Raw genomic sequence first — 23,773 nt, 5'->3', positions numbered from 1 at the left:
GTTATGGTTATAAATTCAAACCATTTAAATGGTTTGAAAATGGTTATGGTTTGGTTTCTAAAAATCACCAACCATGCATACCACTACTTATCAAGTATATGAGATTAGAACATCAACATTTACTTGTTGAAGACGTGATTTGAGAATAAGGGTTGACGTTCTTGTCACCTTAATTCGAAATTTTGAAAAGATTAGTGATTTAATCTTCCTCTGTATTTCACACGGTCTACAGTTCTCAATGGGATAAACTGTGCAGCTGTCAATTCTATTTCTAATTTTGTGATTATAGGAGAAACCTAGCCGCATTATATATAACCCTAATCCTATCCGTTATGGGCCAAGAATGAAGACCCACACATTTGCCCATACTAATAAGATTTTAGACACTCAAGATTTAATTAAAAAGATAACTTAATCAATAAAGGAACTTATTTATGCACCACATCAAAATCATGATTAATCAGTTCTTCACAAACTAAAATAAAAACAGAATGTAACCCACAAATTATTAGATAAATTTAACAAAGCGTTCTACATTAATAACTTAACTGATTAATAACATTAACAACTCTCACAAACTAAAATATAAGTGCATGAAAGAAATAGAATAAAAATAGTATTTTTTAAATAGTACAATTGAAAAAAAATTGTATTATAGATTAAAAATGATAATTTATTTTAAATTTTTTTTCTTTGCAAATAAGTAATATTAACTTAGGTCTTAACGATACATGTTAAAAAACTCTTAAAGAAAATTTGTGTTGAAAAAACATTTACAAATTAATTATAAACTTTTAATAAAATTAATACAATTTTTAACACAAATAAAATAATAATCTGTATTGAAAGTTGCACATTAATTTTTATTAAAAATTTATACTTAACTTATAATTGTTTTTCAAACTTATTTTTTTAAAGTTTTTAAATATGTGTCGTTATTAAGACGTAATATTTTAAAAGAAAAAATAAAATTTTAAAATAAATGACCATTTTTAGTGTACAATACAATTTTTTTTCACTCGTACTATTTAAAAAATATTATTTTATTCTCTTTCTTTCATACACTTATTTTTTATTAAGTGTGAAATGATTCAGTGATATATTCATTATTCATTGTGATAAGTGATAACTTTGTTTTGTGGGGCATCGCTGGAATTACTGTTGTCATAGACTTTTGAAAAAAATGAAGCAATAGAAAAATGACATGCATATATCGCCAAAGAACAAAGATTGAGATTGGAACTGAACCCACCTCAACGGCTATAATCATTTTTTTGCTAAATCTAAAAAGTAAATAGAAAAGTCGAACAAAAAGCTTGTGTTGTCTATTACTCCAAAAACCATGTGCCAAAAATCTGATGCGCATGGGATTTTTTTCATACCATCTATTAGATTTGAACTTTAAAATTAAAGTTAAGTGTATTCACAACTACTAGAACCTTTTCAGATCTATAATAAAAATATATTTTATATAATTTATCAATTAAAATACTAATGTTTGTTTACTATTGCTACATGACAAATTTTTCCGATAAACAATTGTGATGCATGAGAATCTTAAAATAATATATTTTCATAAATAATGGAAATAATGTTTTGACATTTTACAAATATTTTTGGACACCTATATAATTCTTAAAATTGTTAAAAAGAAAATGATGAAATTAAAAAAAATGTATATGAGGCCTATGTTATTTTATATTCAGTGTGTGTTTAAGTTGGTTTGAAAAAAATTGATTTAAATTAAATTAAATTTGATAGGATTGATTTTAATAAAAATCAGATAAATAAATTAATTTATATTTGAATATATTATGTAAAAATAAATTGAATAATAAATTTTAGTGTAAAAATTAAATTTAAATTTAGATGTTACAACTTTTAACGTAAAATTAATTTTAAAACTAGCATCAATTCTACTTTATACGAATCAAACAATTCAGAATCATTTCAATCAATTTTATACTTTTAAAATTGTTTTAAAATAAAACCAAACATACTCTTATGTTTACGTGAAAATGAAAATAAAACCAAACATTCTCTTATGTTTATGTGAAAATGAAAATAGAAAGTAATGAAATTGAAAACAAACAAATGTTTCAAATATTACTTTTAAAATATCACAAATATATTCAGTGCGATTAGATGTTATTTTGGTGTATACTCTACGAGCTATGCTACTGGGTACGAAGCGAAACACACGAAGGCAAAATGTTTAGTTAGAAAAAAATATAAACGTGGCATTATACGGAAACATGGGGTGGGTTTAGTGTAATTCTTGCCATTCTTCTATTTGTTCCTTCGTAACAAATAGTATTTTCCATACTCTACTTACGTCATGACTGCTCATTGTGATTATGTCATATCATGACAGTTCATTGTGATTGCGTCATAGTATTAATCAGCAGGAGATAAACTCACGTGTTGCACGTTATTGTTTTTTTTCATCAATTTAATATTTTCAAGATATTTTAATTTGCAATCTCTTCCCTTATGCCAGGTTCATCGATAATTGTGTAATAAAATATTGAATGCAGGCATGGATGGACGCAGAAAATTTTATAGTGGGAATAATAATTATTACTATAAATTTATGACATTAAAAATATAATGTAAAAAAATTTCTTTAAAAAAACATGTAAGTTTCTAAAATTAAAATTATAAAAATATTTTATTGTTTAAATAAAATTTCATATAATAAAATATATATATTATTAACCAAGTCTTTAATTATAATAATAATAATAATTATAATGTATTAATAAATTGAAAATCTTTAATAATTTCTTTTTTTATATATTCAATTGGTATTTTCTATTAAAAGATTAATGTTTTTCATTATTCCATTCATATAATCTTTTAAGTAGCATGTAAATTATTTACAACGGATATTTGTTCTATGACCATATTATTAAGTATTTGAATTTAAATATGTGTTTGGATTGGCGGTGAACAGAATTGATTCTGGAAGAATTGAGTTTAGTAGAATTGATTTCAACAGAATTGAGTTTAGAATAATTGATTTATGTTTGGATACAATGATATAGAAGTGATTGTCATCAATTAATGTTGTTTGGATAGTTTTACCAAAAGTGATTTTGAATTGGATAATTACCAAAATGGTAATAAATTCTAATACAAATAAAAAAGAAAAAAAGTCATTGATAAAAATTAAAGAGGGTAAAGAAGGAAAATTTAAAAGAGTTGTAATAAATAATATATAATATATGTAGAATTGATTCTACTAAACTCAAAAGCTAGGAATTGTAGCTTCTACTAGAATTACTTTTGAAGTAGGAGAATTGATTTTGAAAAAGTATCCAAACAAGAAAAAAAAAACCAATTTTCAAGTTGAGGTGTACTAAAAGTACTTTTGGGGTTTGTAGAAGCTAATCCAAACATGCACATATTTGTTATTTGTTGAATATAAAATATTTATAGCATCTTCTTTCTTTTACTTAATAACTTCTAGGATATCCGTGTGTCCGTGTACGGAACGAATACCACATTTTTTTAATAAATATAATTTATTATTTATAAAAAATATTATAGCATCAATACACTTTTCTAATTATTAGCTCCAATTATTATCTAATTATTTATAAACAAATCTTTAAATTGTTTATGAAATAAATTTGTATTGTATTAAAAAATTGGAAAAAAAAAGTAGTACTTGTTCAACATAATATAATAATAGTTGTGAAAACTTCAAAATTTGTAAGAGTAACATCACAAAAAAAAAATTAATAATACTTGTTCGACGTTATTTGTTACACCAAGTGGCAGTGAACAAACAAAATATATCCAACTTGTACTACAATAATGAATATAAAGATTTCAGACAGATTCTCCTAATAGGCATAGGATATTAAAAACAATGAGAAATAAATTGCAGTAAAAAGATGTCCAACCTAGGTGTGGGTACATAACTCTATAGACCGTTGTGAACCTGCAATGAAAACAGGAAACCAAAGTAAAAGCAGTATACATTAATAATAATTACAGGCGCAGGGGCAGGATAGGTGCGCAGGAGGGTGTGGATTGAGGAGTCAGTGTCTCATCTTTTCTTCTAGTGTAATTGTTTTGCAGGTGTGTGGAGTAGCATGTGCACGTGGTTAGGTGTCTCAACAGCGCTGCACAATGATGGCTGGAAACACATGATGCAATTCGAAAATCTGCTCGGCGGTGGAAGGCTGACATCCTTGAAGATTCATGTGCTATGGTGTGCGTGCATTTGGTGCATTTGAAAATCGAGGAACCATAAAATCTTTCGAAACGTTGAGATTCAAATTGGAAAAGTGATAGAGGAAGCAAAGATATGCGCTTGGAAATGGCTGAAGATTAAATCCATGTTGATCAAGGATGATTTTGCTTTGTGGTGTTTAAATCCTAAAGCCTGTTTGTATGGTGTGGTTGCCTGAGTCTGTGTGTTTCTGAAGTGTTCGGTTGTCTGGAGCGCCGTCCGCAGCCTGTGTTGAAGGGAGTATCTCAATTTAGTTTCCTTTTGCTGGGGTCTGTTGCTGGTAGCTCCCCCCTTTTGTCTATCTGGCTACTGTGTTTGCATCTTTCGAGCCTCGTTTTGGTGTCTCATCAGCTTAAGGTTTAGTGTTTGTGATGTATATTTTAATAGGTGGAGGTATCCTGTCCTGAACTTTGCAGGTTCATGTTTTTCCTTTTATCTTGGGGTATTGTGTATTCTACTTATGTGTTTCTCTGTATTTCTTGGCTCTGGTTTTAGTTTGGGCAGTTTTGCTGTGTAGGGGTTTGTTTTGTTTTGTGGTTTTTGGTGGTCTGTAGCACTTCTTGTGCGAATTATATTTATTAATTGATATAGTTGTTTTGCTGCTTAAAAAAAATAATTAAATTATAACTTGGTACATAAATTTGTAGGAGGTTTGAAGAATTTACCTATATGTGTGCAAAATAAGACCAACCTATAATAACAAAAACGATACCTACAAATATATATTGATTGTTATTGTCGATGTTTGAATATTTTTAAGGCACCGTGTTAAAACTATTACAAATACAAATGGGAAATACTAACCTGTTAAACATTATTGAAAACTTCTTTGTATACAACTTTATAGTTTTAAATCTAACATTGTTACCTTCATCATGAATCAATATTTTGATACCCTTTTTGTTTGTAACTCTAGAAATCGCAACATAAATTTGTCCATGACTAAAAATCTCCTTTGATAAGTAGAGTCCAACCTAATCCAAAGATTGACCTTATGATTTGTTAATAGTCATAGCATATGAAATAATTACTTGGAATTGTCTTTATGTTCAGTTTGAAAGGCCAAGTTGAATCTGTGGGTGACATATCCATCCTCGAAATGTATATAACATTGCCATGCGCTTTACCACCCATAACATGTTCCTCAAGTACGTGATTAGCCATTTTTGTTACAATCAACCTGGTTCCATTACACAAACCTTGAGATTGATCAATTTTTCTCATTAGCATTATGAGTGTCCCAACTTTCAATTTGATATGATGGTTAGGTAACCCGCCGCATCAAAGAAAGCTTAGAAATTTCGGGCTTAGAATACCAACAGTGTTGCTGTCATGTATCTCAAATCTATCAATGGAATTAGAACTGTAATAATCCTTACTCTCTCCTAAAAAGAATATGAGCAAAGTTAAATTGTGTATAATCACCTTGATGTTAAAATAATATTTATAGGAAAATGAGCATCATGAACAATACCTTGCATAATTTGTATAACATAATCCTTGATTTTATCCACGATCTCTATTGTTGATGCTAAAATGGCTCGACACTTGAGATAATCGTAAGAATCATAGTTTCCAAAAAGCTGGGTACGTACTGTCCACTATTGCAACAATAGGGTCGTCAAAAGAAGTGATTAGTAATTCACGAGGAATTTCTATTTCAGCAACACTGTCATTGGATACACCGAGCTTACCCTTTCCAATGACCAAAAAACATTTTGAAAACATAGCTAATTCAATTGTATGTACTCCATTAGAACCATTGTGCAAACGCGTATTCTTGGTTAATGTTAGTACCTCGCAAAAATCCCAAATGTAGGAAGAATTAATAGTGGAATGCACAATAGCAGACCTACTGCCCCCTTGGTATAACATGAAGAATTTGTATGAAATCTCCTCCAAATACTACAACTTTTCCACCAAAAATGGTATTTGAGTTAGCATAATTACTCATTACATCTCATAAAGTTTTGTCCATCGCCTCAAAGAAATACCGATGAGCCATTGGTCTCGTCCCAAATGATCAACTTGGTTTGTCTCTCAAGGTCCGCAAGGTAATCGTTATGTTGGACATTGCAAGTGGAGTTATCCAAAATAGAGACATGCAATTTGAACTTTGAATGAGCAGTCCGACCTCTAGGAAATAACAGTGATGCAATGCCACTTGTTGCAACAATCAAGACAATATCATATTTTGATCTTAGTGCACTTGGAAGTGTTCTCTACATGTAAGTTTTACCGGTTACTCTGTATCCATGAAGGAAAAACACAGCTCCCTGTTGGTTATGCATTACACCCATAATTGTTTCATAAATATTTTTATGTTCATCTAAAAAGATTAGGAATCACCCCTTTAGCAAGTTAATATTATATCCATATAATAATGATATGTGAACGGTATTGTTTGTTATACAAACCTGTTAATGCGGTGAATAAGTTTGTAAACTCAATATGAAGACTTGAAGTATCATAGTTTCTTTCATCATATATGAGACAATTACCCAATTGTTGAAGGACGTAGCCATCCATATAGGATAACGATGGGAAATATTTCAGGTTCTTCGATTCTCTTGTAGGTTGGTCTCATTTGCAAACAATGTAAGATTCTTCAAATCATTGTTATTTAAAACCAAATTGTTATTTAAAACCAAATCTGTTGATTTGAAAGTAAGAAAGTGAAATCATTTTAGAAAAGTGACATTCGGTATGCAACAAATAAATAATTCGTATCACGTAAACATTAATAAAACAGGTAAAGTAATATATAAAAAAGGAAACATTTGTTATTAGCAATAATTTGTTGCGTATGAAAAACACCATCCGCTAACAAAATCCAATTGCTTTCTCATACATGAGTTGGGGGTTAACACAACCCGAGAAAACATGGTTCCAAAAAAATTTCTCAGATAATGTCTAGAACCCCACTCACTTGCTTCCTTAATATGGTTAATGAATTCTCTATCATCGTCAAGAAAGTCCATGGCAAAGCATGTGTTCCTAAAGGAATGAAGTTGTTCATCAATGAATTTGCGAATTTCTTTGTAGGAGGTTGATCCCTTGACAATGGTCAGCATCATCCTCAGATAGAACAGTTCCCCATTTGTTGGTGGTGTTAGAATAAGAATTGGTTTTGCAAAATGTCTTTGAGTTTTGATGATAACAGTGTGTATGGACAATTTTGTTATACTAACCTTTGTTATTGTTGAGTACTTAACAAACAGATTTGATTCTGATGAGAAGGCGTGGCCAAAACATCAGAAGCCATCAGGTTATAGTCATGAATCCTTTAATGATGAATGACCGGTTCCCTTATATTAGGCCCCTTGGATAATTTTTCTCCAATAATGTGAACCATATAATCCACTTATTTTATTCTCTGTAAGTTAACATTTTCTAATAATATTCAATTTCTGTAACGTTTAAGGTTTTTCTTTCCTTTACGGAATTGGTAAAATCGATCTAGATAGCAATGAGAACTAGTTGTAGATTTGTCTATTATAACCAAATAAGATTGTAAATATTTTGCAAAGTAGTCATGATTTAAAATGACTCATTATAAGTTCAAGTATGGATTAACCATAAGAAAAGGGAAAAGGGTTCAAAGGGGGACTTAATTGTTTCCCTCGTTGTTATAAAATATTTGAAAAATTGTTCAGCAAATTTATCGCATTTTAAAATATTTAGTCTACTTATTTTCATTGTTATAAAACCAAATACATCGCATTTTACGCACCTCTTGTTACAATTATGTCTTTCACGTTTTTGATAAAAACTACACTCTCATCAGTCTTGTCAACTTAACAATATTTCCTATGAATACGATTTAAATTTTCCCAGTTTTTATGATTATTGTTGGCATAAATAATACTACAATCAAACAATGCATCGAGCCAGTCTTATTATTTCATCCTAAGGGTGAACACACTGTTGACACTTGCAAATGGAGATCCCATAAATGTTGAAATAATATTTTCAAATACCATAGGTGCCCTAGTCAACTCCTCTATCACCATTATTGGGTATCTAAGCATTATACATATCCTCTGTGACAAACAAGAGCTACTCGTCGAAACAAGTAATTTTTGGGATACACCCAAAACACCAATGAACGTAATGTACTTCAACAGGTTTCTAAAATCACATCCACCAACACTTAGAGTTACAAATAATCATTATCAAGTGCCCCAACAATTTGACCATGGTTAACAAACTCCTCGAACAACCCTACATAACACTTGCCTTGGATTTTATGATATGGATTGGAGATTATCTACGAGAATACACATCAATGCTTTAGTCACGGGTCCTTTCTTCCTTGGAGAATTGTTGGAAAAATCAATTTAAAAAAGTGAATGGTTTATTTAATATATTTTTAATTTATTTATTTTAAAGATAATTCTTAAATTTTGAATTTCCTCCAAACTTTTTTTAAAAGCTCAGTACTTAATCTAGACATTCACCACCATCTCTATAGGGATGACAATTAGAGTCATCATCAATTGATACCCACAAAATTTATTCATAATAAACAAGGTAAAATTTACAAAATAGGCATGAGCACCAAAACGAGCAATTACTCATTAAAATAAACAAGTATGAATGTTGATATCTTAGTATAACTACCATTAAAAAGATAATAGAGAGAAACGAGAAACAAGAAAGGAGGAGCGAAGTATCAAATAGCCTAGACAAGGAAAAAAACATTAAAACAATGTTTGATTGTTCTAAAATATTAATTTTTTTATTATATTAAACAAATTTTTATAATTTAGTTAAACAATAATTTTTTTTATGTTACTCATTTTCGCCACATCAAATTATTCTCATAAAAAAAAAATTCATATATGAATTGATCAGCTTGTAAAATTCTATATATGAGATATATTTATGCAATTTTTACTAGATGTGCATAATTTGCATGTAAAATAGATTTTATCGGTGCTTTGCTTAGTATCTACTAAGTGAAAATTTAAATTTTAAAAGAAATTGAGAGGATTGTTATATCTCAAAGAAGAAGGAAACATGTAGGGCTAAGATAGAGAGGACTATCTTATCGTAATAAAATTTTAAAAAGTCTTGTGAGTGGGGAAGGGCATTCATGCTGTGTTTGTTTTTGGAAAACGTTAAAGTGGTGTAACGAGTGGTCCTTCTCATTATTCTATTTTGAGGCACGATTTTGTAACTGTTTCTGAGTTTTACTTTTTATTTTATTCCGTTCATATTTTGCACTCCATAAGCATTTGAGACCACATATGTGATATCTAGTTAGGTGCGTACCATTCAGATAATCTAAATCACATCCACATATCTTATGATATCACTTCTCATTTTGTACTATACTGGTGTGAATGTAACCATTTTAAATGATAAAATATGGTGGGGACCTCTGTTCTATTATTAAGAAAACAGTCTCGTGCTCACTTGACTTCCTCGTGCGTTTTCCATATCCCACGTGTCCTAAGGCTCAATTTTTTTAGGAAAGTGTTCAACTAATATGTGTAAATACATTAACTATGTTGACATAAATTTAGATATTTAGACATGACAAGCATCTCCGGGAAGATTTATTAAAGATATGTTTGAATTCACGGTAAACAGAATTAATTTTAGTATAATTAAATTTAATAGAATAAATTTTATTATAATTGAGTTTGATATAATTAATTTATATTTAAATATATTAATGTAAAAATAAATTGAACAAATAATTTCAGTGCAAAAATAATTCATAATCAATTTAGGAGATAGAAACTACAAATTATAAATAAAATCAATTCTGAAAACAAAATAAATTTTATTTTTGATGAAACAAACACCTCAAAATCACCCAGAATTAATTCTACACCTCTAAAATTGATTCGGTAGAATTGATTCTGAGTCTTTCAAAAGTCAACTCAAACATGCTATTAAATTTATTTTTGAGTTATTGTGGAAACTATGTTTTAATTTAGGTTTAATTTTATATTTGAGTTTTTTTAATTATAAAGTATAAAAATAGATTGGATAATAAGACACTAGTATCCACATCGATCTCATCTCGTTTATTTGATCATATATTTTATTATTTAATTTTGATAATTGAAATATTAAATACATAATTATTTTATAATTTAAAATATTTTAAATGTATGTAAGAAATTTTTGAGATTGTTTTATTTAATTATTTGTAATTTAATTTGACGTTATGAAAATTTCTATTAAACATTTGATTCAATTATATAGATGGTGGTGGGACGGAGATACCCATACCTAACACGAATTCGTTTGAGATGAGTTTAGGTTTTATGTTTTTTCATCTCTGGCAGAGAAAGTGGCGAAAAGTAAGAATTGTTCAGAGATTCAAGTTTGGATATAAGGAGGTAAAATTCGTCTTTGTCCCGCTCCTTTTCCATGCATAACTATAACTATTAATTTTGAATAGAAAGATTTATATAATATAATCATTCATGTTACTATATTACTCATTAAACTAATCAGAATGTTAATATTCTAAAGACAGTGTTTTAAAAAATTAACAGAGATGGTGTTTTTTGTTGCATCTGTTTATCATGTTCAGTTGGACTTTCTTATTCCTTTTTTTCTCTAAGTTAGTTGGGAATTCGAACCTCCCCTTAATTTGGGTCAAGTAGATTCCATTATATGGAGAATTTGTTCAAATGCGAGGTGATTGTTAATTCTAATGAGATCTATTGCCACTCTATATAAACTATTTCAATGCTCTATCTCCAACCAATGCGGGACTTTAGGATCTTCATAACAAACCCCTTCACGCCTAACACTCCTTTAGGGCTTGGTGCGTGGATTTAAACGGTGCGCGACTCAAGGTCTGATCGATAGACTTTGATACCATATATTAGAGTTTGGCCTAACACAATCTTATCAAATCAACTTGTAAGGTGAGAGGTGTCACTCTATATAAACTATTTCAATGCTCTATCTCCAACCAATGTGAGACTTTAAGCACTTCTTAATAGGTTTGGTTGAGATGATTTCTAATCTATTTGTCACTTGTGAATTTGCTTTTATCATATTGGTATAGAAACTTTTAGTGATTAGATTAATAGTTGGCTATAACTAATGACTATAGACTTTTGTTTGAGTATTTCTTCTCTTTAAGTGATAAGACTAAATTTATAGATGATTTTGCTATGATTTAGCATGTTATTGTCTTATCTATTTTGAGGATTCGTAATGATGGTATCTTTAGTAGTATCTCAACAATTGTAAAAGAAGTGGAGTAGAAGAATAATTTGCGGACCTGGGAATGGTTTCTAGGTAAGTAGAGGTGGACTCATGCATTTTATATATCTGACTTCAAAAGATTATTCTTTGCCTAAATCAATAGTAGATCGAATGATTGTCTTGATTATGAGATTAGTGATTAGTAATTTTTTTTTTCTCTTGATGTTCTTTGATCTATTGGTGGTGGTCCTGAAAATCTTAGATCTAGCCTGAATCTTATGAGGGATTTTTAATTGCTCGGGTATTTTTCCATGACCCTTTGAGTTTTTTATTTTATTTTGCTACTTTTGTGTTATTTGATTTTTTTTAATTGTATCTTTTGTTTTTTTAGGTGGTTCGATTAGCACCATTATTTTTGTATTTTTGTATTTCTGTATTTCGGTAGATTTCAATTTTTTTTAATATATTATTTCACCAATAAAAAACTTAACCCACATAATTTTTAATATAAATAATGATGCACAATATTTATTATTTTGACAATAGTTTAACTTGTATTTGAGATACAATATCGATAGGACTTTTAGCATAATCCATCCTTACATAATATCTTTTTAGTTATCATTATAAACAAAGATTACTTATTTGTGCAGTGATTAAGAAATACTGTGCAATTAATTTTATAGATTTTATATGATATATAATTATTAAATATTGTTTATCTATATTAAATAAGTGGACGTTTTAACTCAATATGTACTAATTAATTAAATTAAATGAACTCAAATTACAGGTGTAGGATAACATTAACAATATATATATATATATATATATATATATATATATATATATATATATATATATATATATATATATATATATATATTAAATAAAAAATGGTAGAAATAATAATATAAATAAATTAAAATAGTTACTTTTCTTTATAATAATAACCAAAATTTGAAGTACTTCCATTACTTATAATCATAATGATTGAAGAGAGTATTTCGTTCATTCTAAAATAAATAAACCGCCTTTATTGTAAAACAACTTAAATGAGAGCATCTTCAATGGTAGTATTTTTCAATGAATTCTCCAACTAGACATCAATATAATAATTAAATATTGAATTAATTTGCCATGTCATAGTAGAGTTGCATTGCAATGCAACTAGTAAAAAATTGTGGTACCCAATCAAATTAATTTATGAGGTAAAATTGTGGGACCCATTTGAATTACACCAATAAAATAAATATTAAATAAATTATTTTAAGATGATATGGCTGGTGGGACCCATAAAAAACTCAAAAATGAATTGCACCTTTGGAGATGGTCTGAGTTGATTCGAATGGTTAATAATTTGATCTTTGATTCTTACGGAATAGAAATAGTTTAGTTGAAGGGAGAGAAGACAATTTGTACGAATACACGTATAAATACCGTAAAAACTTCATACCTATAATACAATAAACAAAAAAAAAACAAAAACCAATTGGTCATATCATTACAATAAGTTAGATTTTTTAAAAAAATTTAAATATGTCTGTGTTGCTCATTAATATTTTAAATTTTGTTTTAGATTTTATAAATATTTTTTTAAAGAATAATTTTTTAAAAAAAAATTTATCCACATTTTTGATCTTTCATGCAACTTAGCGACGTTTTTTACAACTTAGCGACGGTTTATTATTTTGTGACTGAATAAGCAATAGTTTTGGCAACAATTTTAATATTAGAGATAAAAAAAATATGAATGTAAAATTTTAAGAGGACCATTCTTTGAAGAAAATATTTTGAAGGACTAAAAATAAAAGTTATAATATTTAGGAAGACCACGAACAAATTTAACCCTTAAGAAAAAGTAGGGGTGAACAACTTATTTTTGTAAGCGAGTATTTACTTTGAGAGAAAATAAAAATTAAATTATATAATTAATGAGTTAACTTTTAAATTGTTACATGGGTGCATTAACGAGAGGAAAAAAACGAAATTCTTTTGTTGAAGGTGAACCGTATATTGATGAAAAGAGTAGAAGATATTAAAGTAATTGAACTTTTTAAAAATCATTTTCCAGTTAGAAAAATTAGCTTTATCTATGTAAATTTAGACTTTATGAGATTATGAGAGTTCTAAGAGTCTAGGACCTATGAAGTGAATCTTGGCTTCGTGGAAGAGTTTTTGGAGTATATCAAAGCACATTTCATCAAAGTCATGATGGAATTTCATGGCGGAGTTTCATAGTCATGGGCGGATAGTTAGAGGGGAAAAATCTTTTTTGATAGTGCTAATTCCAAAGAAGAAGAATCTGATAAAACTATCAATGTTTAAACCAATTTCTCTTATAGGTTGCATCTATAAGGTTATCACAAAGGTTCTAGAAAACATGCTTAGAGAAGTGACAAGGTCGGTCATCTCGGACACAAAATTAATATTTATATCGGGTAGACCAACTCTTGATGGTATTCTAATAACAAACAAAATTGTAGATGTAGCCAAACGTGAGAAAAAGAAATTGGTCATGTTTAATGTAGACTTCAAAAAGTCCAATGATATGGTGGATTGGAAGTTCTTAAATTGTGTAATGACTAAGATAGGATTCCATGAAAAATGGAGAAATTGAATTTCAGAATGTTTTAACAGAGCAACAACTTTGGTGCATGTAAGTGGCAACCCTACTAATGAGTTTAATATAGGAAGAGACCTAAGACAAAGGGACCCGCTATCCCCCTTCCTTTTCCTACTTGTGGCTGAAGGATTCAACATTCTCATTCAAAGATCGGTTGAGATAAGTATATTCTACAGATAAATATTTGATATAAGAGAAAATTGTTTCTCGCATCTGCAATATGCAGATGAAACACTAATAATTGGTGAAAAAAGTGGGGGAATATTAGGATAATAATGGTAAATTAGCTGTTATTTCTGTTGATGTCAAGCTTAAAAGTCAATTACCAAAAGATTTGCATCATTATTATAAACATATGCCACAACTGGATTCAAGAAGTGACTTATATTCTAAATTACAAAGTAGAAAAAAAAAACAACTCAAATACCTCAGAATCCTAATAGGAGAACATCCGAGATCAAAAAAGTCTTGGAAAATGGTGGTTCATATGGTTAGATCTAGACTCTTCAAATGGAAACATAAACATTTTTCCATCGGTGACCGTGCGACTATGCTAAAATCAGTAATATAAGTTATTCTAGTTTATTTCCTCTCGTTTTTCAAAGCTCGATCAAGTATTTTTTTCAAAACTTGAATCTATGTTTAAAAATTTATTTTCAGGTATATGTAAAATGAACATAATAAAAGCAACGGAAATATAGGAAAATGCAGCTGAAATAAATAACTAGAAATTAAAGAGTTAATGGATAAAAGAAACACCATAATTATAGAGGTTCAATTTTAATGAAGTGACCTACTCCTCTCCCCAAGACTTCCTCCTTGATAATTTATATTATCTTGAGAGCTTTTAACAGGATATGCCCATGAACCTACCCAACTGAGACTTGGAGTTTTAAGTATGGAGACCTCCACAACCAACTGAGAACTTTTAGCACAGGTTAAACTCATAAACCGAGACAGAGCTTCTAATAGATGGCTAAGCTCACGAACTGACTAAGAGTTTTAATATTTAATAATAGAGACCTCCCAAGTAAAATAGAGGTTTTACATGTTTACCTCAACAACCAAAAGAGCGTTTTGGTTTTGCTCAAAACCAAAATATATTTTCTATCAATGAGTTATTACAAAGATGCCTTTACAGAAGGCCATACTACTTCACAAATATAGATGTTTCACTCTCAAAAGTATCTCAAATACTTTTCTGGTGTATTATAAATGATAAAGAATCTCTATATTTATAGGAAAAAAATGTGGCTCAAATATGGAAACAACCAGTGGACTTTTTAATGCTCATAGTCGATAATCATAAGTGCAAAATCGGTTATGGTACCCCAAAATGGAAGGTTTTGATTCCAAGAGCCTAATCGATTATCCCAAAAGCCTAATCGATTATCCCTTTGTAAAATATGCTTCTAATTGATCGAACATTTCCCTAATCAATTGGCTTGGTTGTTAAACATTTTTTGGTGATTTTATAAAATCAATAGAGGAATTTCAATAGGTTTAGTGTGTGTGTGTGTGTGTGCGCATGTGTGTTATTTTCCTTAGTAAAATCGATAGTTAGTCTTATTGTAACGCCCGTTTTTAGTTTGCGTATTTTATTTAATTATGTCATGTTATGCTATGTGTTTTATTTTGCTAATTAGGTGTTAAGTAGGTGCTTATGTGATAATTGGTGTTATTTATTGGGTTTTTATAGTAAATAAATAAGTTGATAAATTAGGAGATTTATTGGGCTCAAGTAGGTGTTAGTAAGTGTAGGGTGTGATTTAAGGCCCATTAGCATTATGAGAAAGATAGTAAGGTTAACTAAAACAAGGGTTTTAGAGGTTTAGAGAATAGAAGCTCATTTTTCACAAAATTTGGAAATAGAAGAGAAGAGTGAAAAGAAGAGAAAGGGAGAATTTCAAGATTCAAGTTCATAGAGTTGGCTTCAATCCAAACCTAAGGTAAGGGTGGGATTCTTTCATGCTAAAGGGATGTATGATGATGTTTTGGGTGGGATTTGATTGTATGTTTGTATCCATGGAAGTTGTGTGTAGAGATGTTAGGGCTTATGAACAAAGTGCATGAATCTATGATTTGAAATGTGTTTTAATTGATATGTAGTGATGAATGATGATATATTTTGTGCTTATACCTGGTTAATTGATGTTTAGAACGAGTTATGGGTGAGGGGAGGGGGATTATGCAGGTCTGGTAATGTTACTGAATTTCTGCACAATCGCGCCTCCGCTAAGTGGAGCTAGTCCGCTCAGCGGACCTTGTTTTGCTCTTCGCTTCTGTCGCGAGTCACTAGTGCCTCGCTAAGCGGACCTTGTGTGTATTTCGCTTCTGGACCCCTTCACTAAGCGGACCCTGTTTTACAAAAATGGTTCCAACTTTGAAATGATGTAACTTTTGAACCGTAACTCCTTTTCAAGTGCCGTTTGAACCTACGTGAAGCCCTAATTGATGCATTTCTATTGTAAATGCTTAGTATAACTTAGGAAACTCTTTGAATCTTTTCTTGAATTGGATTTCTATAAGATGTATACGTTATTGTGAGATGAGCCATTGTTGTATGATGGTACAACATAGCGTCGTGGTTGTGAAGTAATGAATTACTACAAAAGTAATGATGTTTAGACGATGTTTGGATGATGTTGTTGCGCGTTATGACTATGTGATTTGTGGATATATGTTATTGCATCACATTCATTGCATAAGTGTCTTTTAGCCTAAGAATGGCATAGGCTATTAGCCTGAAAGATGGCAACGACTATTAGCCTGAGAAATGGCAACGAATATGGCCCAATGGCGATGTTTGAGACGGGAGATCACTCAAATGGTACCACATGCATTTTCATTTTTTGAGTTGCATAAGTAATGTCGCATAAAGATTCGTACTTGGATGTTTGTGTGTGCATGACATGAATGTTAAGTGATATTGAAGTGTTGTGAACTTCGCCGATTGTACGTGATACTTGATCGTGTGTGCCTTAAATTGAACTTGGTCTTATTGTTGTGGATAATGTATCTAATGATGTGAATTGCGGTACATGATATGTGATGAGAAGTGGTGACCAAATGTATGATTATTTCTCTGCTTTGAATATTATCATACGCTCCTTTATAATGAATGATATCTCACCCCTTCTGTTTGAATGTTACCCTTCGTTGGTAACGTGCAGGTGATGACGCGGAGTAGTCGTGTACCTATAGCTCGAGTCGGTGTGTGTCAATGCTCTGATACGTAGCACTCGGGGGGACGTTGGATTACTTGCTTATGTTTTGTTTCTTATCGATTATGTTTGTTAAAAACTTCTCCGTTATGTTATGTTGAGATTTGTTGGATATATTGTGCCATGTGGCCATGATGTTATGACTTATATTGTCGTTGATACTTGATTCCCGCTACGACGTGAATACTTCTTTAGTATTGATGCTTAACGACTTCGATATTGTTCTCCTTTATGTGTGTTATGTATCTAGGTAAATGAGCATGAGATGTGCATGTAACGTTGGTTGTTTTTATGATGCCCTGAATCGTTCTATTCCATTATTTTTAAGATTTTGTACTCTGATATTTCCTGTTAATTGCGGGGTAGATTTGGGGTGTTACACTTATACCTTTACACAAACTGATCACGCGACACAGACTAGCGAGCTTTCACAATTCCTCTTTTTCATAACTCTGAAGTTTCTGGTTCATTTCCATATTTTCTTTGACTTTAGCAATTAACTGGAACATTTAGAATTCTTTTAATAAGGCTTGAGATAATTCTTCATGATAAATTCCATCATTAGACAAACCGTTTGACCAGAGATCTTAGATGACTTCACCGAACGCAGCTTGACATAAGGCGTTATCTTCCCAGATAGGCACATATAACTTGATCTCTAAGAATAATAATCTTGAACACCACAACTTGATCTCAAATCTTATTCTCACATCTTGGTGATTATAACTTAATATTCAATTATATCCATTGGGTCACCGCATAAAATTATCTTCATACTTCATCTTGATCAACACATCTTAATCTTCAAGTATCATCACTTGGTAAATATATTAAGCATCATCACTTGATAAAAAACATATCAAGCAATATCACTTGATCAATATATCAAGCATCATCACTTGATTAACATATCTAACACTATCACTAAATCTACAGCTTGTCTAACACCAACACTTGATCAACATATCAAGCCCCGTCACTTCATCCACATATATCAAGTTCAATCACTTGATCAACACATCAAATGATATAAATTTAACAACACTACTTATGAAGACTTATCTTAAGAACACTGCCAACAACAAAAAATATGGATCTACATGCTTGTAAGTATGAAGTTGATGATCCTGGTAACAATCTTCCTATAGTGTTTTGATTACAAAGATGTTGATGATTGTTGAAATTGGTGTTGACATCTATTCAACTCTTAGATGATGGTGATTAAACTGAAGATATCACAATCCTTTTAAATATTAAAATTCAAGGTTCCAGTAAAGTTCTTATATGAGCAGTACATATGGCAAAGGAACTTGAAAGATTCTGATTTATGAAGGAGAAAGTGTGAAAGCTCGCTTGGTCGTATCTATATGGTTGAATAGAGTCTTGTGAAAGTAAAAGAGTAACTTTTAAGAAATGAAGGTAATTCACTCACACATAAAATAATTTTAAGGCCTATCTTTACTTAACAAAAACACCTAAGAATATTTTTTAAGCCTAGCCAATTGATTAGGGGACTGTCTGGTTAATTAGGAGACATTTTCAAGTTGTCTAATTGATTAGATAATTTGAATAATCGATAATATGATTCCTAATCAAGTCTATAATAAATTTTGACAGTCTCTTAATAATTGTTAACATATCTCTATCAAAACCATCCTTTTTTGACCACAACAATCAATTATTTGAGGTACCTAATCAATTATCCTAATCGATCAGTCCATTAATTCATCCCATGGTTTATTTCTATTTTGAGACAATTTTTCTCCTATAAAAAGAAGTCCTCTCCCCACTTCATAACACAACAAAATTTGGAATTTTCCTAATTCTTTATAGGGAAATGCTAACGAGGGCCCCAGGGGCACTTGTTAAGTGTTTAAAAAGGTAAGTACTACTTACATTTAATGTTTTTAAAATGGAAATAATAGACTTTTTAAAAGAAGAACAAAGTTTGTTTTATTGAAATAACGTGTATTCAATGTATTGAATATTAAAATAAATCATTTATTTAACGAATTTTTTCTTTATATGGAATGCTTAAAGAGTGCCCCTGGGGCACTCGTTAGCATGACCCTTCTTTATAATTTATCTCTCTCTTTAAATATTTTCGTGCATCAAAGTTGCCTTAGTGCCTTATGATTGAAAAATACTTGTGAGGAAAGAGTTCTACTGGTGTCGTGCCATTTTTTTTCCAAGAGTGTGATATTCTTGATCAATTGAGTTTGGTTATTGAGATCAACTATTGGGAAATCTTTGTTTGGTTATTGAGATCAACTATTGGGAAATCTTTGTTTGGTTATAGAACTTAATTTTTAAAAGTTTTGTTTTGTTCGCCCCTTTCAAGTAATTTTTATGCACATACAAAATTTGGTCCATAATATATTTACAGCTCTGAAAATTAAAATAAAATATAAAATCACCATAGCTTGAAGATAAGATACTATTGATCTGTTATTGGCTCCGGATCTAAAATCCCATAAACAATCTTTTATAGATCCGAAGAAAAAAAATGAAAGAGAAACAAAAACAGGAGCTTCAATTTTTAAAACATCAAGAGTATATATATATATATATATATATATATATATATATATATATATATATATATATATATAATTATAACACATAAAAAAGAAAAAAATGATTCCAAATTTAAATAAATACCATTTGTACAAAAATTTGTATGCACATACAAAAGGGGGCGAACAACTATAATGAAGATTGCCAAAATAGTGACAGGGTTTCAAAAAAAAAAGGCAAATAAGATTAATGGTATATAAGATTAATGGAGGGAATATATATTAACTACTTGATCAATAAAAATATTGAATAAGATGAAATTTGCATATAATGGGTTGCTAACACGAAGGAGATGAAGATTGGTAAGAAGGTTTGGAAAATGGGTTTGAGGTTGTTTGGCGAGAGAAGAAATTGAAGATGAGGAAAGATATAGAGTTTATGGAAATATTGAAATTGAAAAGAAAAGAAAGGAGTGAAAGATGGAAGGAGTGAAAGGAAATTGTGATGGGAAAACTAGAAAGATTGGTTTGATTCTTAGTTGTATTCAAATTGAAAAAGAAAGGTAAATTGAGAAAGCTGGAGGATAGAGTTGTTTGGAAGAAAATTATTAGTTGGAATATAAGCATATTAGAGATTTGGTTAAGAAAAATAATATTTGGATGCAAAAAGACCTAAAAACAGACAGTTGGCAAAAGCAGGCGAAAGGGCGGGATGGTCATAACCAGGGCATGATGGTAGATAAATTTCATGTTTTTTTACTATGTAAGTTACAGTGACGATGTGGAGAGGATTAACACACGAGAAATGAAAGAAAAAGAGGATAACAATGCAAAAAGAGAAAATAGCAACACTCACGTATCCAAAATGGTCCTATTAAAGAGAAAAAAAGTCAGTTTGGCACTATGTGAGTTTCAACCAAGCAAATCAGCGCTCCCAAAGTTTGATCAGCACGACTTCCATGATTGTAATAAACTACTAAGTCAGCAAAATTAAAAACTATCGGTGCAATCAAGGTGTGGAACAACAAGATTTTACGATTTCAGATGTTTTTATATAAAGTAAAACATGCTTAGTTGTTAGATTTCCGAATTTTTATGAAAAAAATGCATTTTTTTGGAGCATGGGAAGAGGAAAAACGAAAAAATCATCATTAGGAAATGATCTCTAATCTTTGTAAATTTAATCATTCTCTTTATTGTAATAGCCATGAATCCTCTAATGATGAATGTCCGGTTCCCTTATATTAGGCCCCCTTAGATAAAATTTCTCCAATAATGTCAACCATATAATTCACTTATTTTGTTCTCTGTAAATTAATATTTTCTTATAATATTTAATTTTTTTTACGCTTAAGGTTTTTCTTTCCTTTACGTAATTGGTAAAATTGATCTAGATAGCAATGAGAACTAGTTGTAGATTTGTCTATTATAACCAAATAAGATTGTAAATATTTTTTAAAGTAGTCATGGTTTAAGATGACTTATTATAAGTTCAAGTATGAATAAACCATAAAAAAAGGGAAAAGGATTCAAAGGGGGACTTAATTGTTCCCCTCTCTGATTATTTCAACCATTAATTTAGTCTACTTATTTTCATTATTATAAAATCAAATACATCGCATTTTGCGCACCCCTTGTTACAATTATGTCTTTCACGTTTTTGATAAAAACTACACTTTTATCAGTCTTATCAACTTAACGATATTTCCTATGAATACGGTTTAAATTTTCCCAAATTTTGTGATTTTTTGTTGTCACAGATAATATTACAATTGAACAACGCATCAAACCATTCTTATATTGCATCCCAAGGGTGAACACACTGTTGAAACTTGCAAATGGAGATCTCATAAATGTGGCAAGAATATTATCAGATACCATAGATGCCCTATTCAACTCCTCTATCACTGTTATTGGATAGCTAAGCATTATAAATATCCTCTGTGACAAACAAGAGCTACTCGTGGAACTAAGTAATTTTTGGGACACACCCAAAACACCAATGAACGTAACGTACTTCAACAGGTTCTAAGATCACACCCACCAACACTTAGAGATAATCATTTCAAGTGTCCCAACAAATTGAGCATGGTTAACAAGTTCCTCAAATAACCCTACCTAACACATGCCTTGGATTTTATGATATGGATTGAGGATTATTTAGAAGAATACATCCTTTAGTCATGGGTCCTTCATTTCTTGGAGAATTGTTGAAAAATCAATTTAAAAAGGTGAACATTATGTTTGGTTTATTTATTATTTTTTAATTAATTTATTTTAAAAATAATTCTTTAATTTTAAAAATTCGGTACTTAATTTAAGCATTCACTACCATTTCTATAGGGATGACATTTCTATAGGGATGACAGTTAGAGTCATCAATTGGTACCCACAAAATTTATTCATAATTGATAGGATAAAAATTCACGAAATATATATGAGAACCGAAACGAACAATTACTCATTAAAATATGCGGGTATGAATGTTGATATCTTAGTACCTACCATTAAAAAGAGAGGAAAACGAGAAACAAGAAAGGAGAAGTGAAGGATCAACTAACAGAGAACAGGAAGCAATATTGAAATAGTGTGTAATTGTTCTGAGATATTAATTTTTTTATTACATCTTATGAAAGATATTAATTTTTTTATTATATCTTATGAAAGATATTAAATAAATTTCTAAAATTTGGTAAAACAATAAATCTTTTATGTTACTCATTTTTGGCACGTCAAACTATTCTATCAAACAAAAAATTCATATATGAATTGATCAGCTTGTAAAATTCTATGACACTTTTACGAGACATATTTATGCAATTTTTACAAGATGTATATACTTTGCATTTTAAATAGAGAGGACCATTTTGTTGGTGTTTTGTCTCTTCTTTGTGAAAATCTTGTCATATCACAAAGAAGAAAACACGTAGGGCTAAGATAGAGAGGACTATCTTATCGTAATAAAATTTAAAAAAGTCTTGAGAGTGGGGAAGGGCATTCATGCAATGCAGTGTTTGTTTTTGGAAAACATCAAAGTGGTGTAACGAGTGGTATTTTCATTTTTCTATTTTAAGGCATGATTATGTATCTGTTTCTGAGTTGTACCTTTTCTTTTCAATCAATGTGTGTTTTGGATTTCGTGAGGACAAACCCACGTTTTTTGGTGACACTTGAGAATACGCGACGACAAATCTTTGTTGTTGCATTCATATTTTGCACTCTATGAGCATTAGAGGCCACATATGTGTTATCCCTTCTCATTATGTACTATACTGGTGTGAATGTAACCATTGTAAAGATAAAATATGGCGGGGACCTCTGCTCCACTATTAAGTGAGAACAGTCTCGTTCTCATTTGACTTCCTCGTGCGTTTTCCAAGTCCCTCGTGTCCTAATATGTGTAAATACATTAATTGTGTAGACATATATTTATACATTAAGACATGACATATATTTAGACATTTAGACATGACAACCCCTCCCGTGAAAAATTAGTTAAATCTAATTTATGGGATGTACAAAATATTTAGTTGTGAGGTCCAAATTTATAACTAAATTTAAATTTATTTTAAATATTTAGGTATAATTAAATGATTATTAATCGGTTTAAATATTAATGGATTGGTTATCCCCCATATAATTCAGATTAAATGATCATTAATCGGTTGATTATAATTCGGTTATTATTCAAAATTCAAAATTATTCAAAATATTTTAATTTTTAATATATAATCATAACCAAATTTATAATCGATTTATAACCAGTTCTTATTGAAATGTGATTATGGTTATAAATCTAAATCATTTAAATGGTTTAATAATGGTTATACTTTATTTTTTTTAAAATAAGTAACCATGCACATTCTTACTTAAATCTATCTTGAGTTATCGTAGAGAATATGTTTTATCTAGATTTAATTTTAGATTTAGGTTTTTTTAATTATAAAATATGAAAACAGATGTGATAATGAGACACTGGTAT

General features: G+C 30.0%; 1 protein-coding gene across 1 annotated transcript; it reads right to left on the bottom strand.

The window, feature by feature from the left end:
• Positions 1–3,931: 3,931 nt before the first annotated feature.
• LOC131655742 (uncharacterized) lies at positions 3,932–6,772 on the bottom strand. Its single transcript, XM_058925557.1, has 5 exons — positions 6,661–6,772; positions 6,490–6,572; positions 5,839–5,938; positions 5,564–5,628; positions 3,932–3,949 (listed from the first exon to the last, which is right to left on the bottom strand). Exons 1-5 carry the CDS (start codon positions 6,770–6,772, stop codon positions 3,932–3,934), a joined length of 378 nt encoding a protein of 125 aa, XP_058781540.1.
• Between the last annotated feature and the right edge of the window lie 17,001 nt (positions 6,773–23,773).

The sequence above is a fragment of the Vicia villosa genome, linkage group LG1 (assembly GCF_029867415.1).
Source record: "Vicia villosa cultivar HV-30 ecotype Madison, WI linkage group LG1, Vvil1.0, whole genome shotgun sequence".
NCBI lineage: Eukaryota > Viridiplantae > Streptophyta > Magnoliopsida > Fabales > Fabaceae > Vicia > Vicia villosa.
The sequence above is the reverse complement of the archived record's forward strand: the minus strand, read 5'-3'. Positions and strand labels throughout refer to the sequence as shown.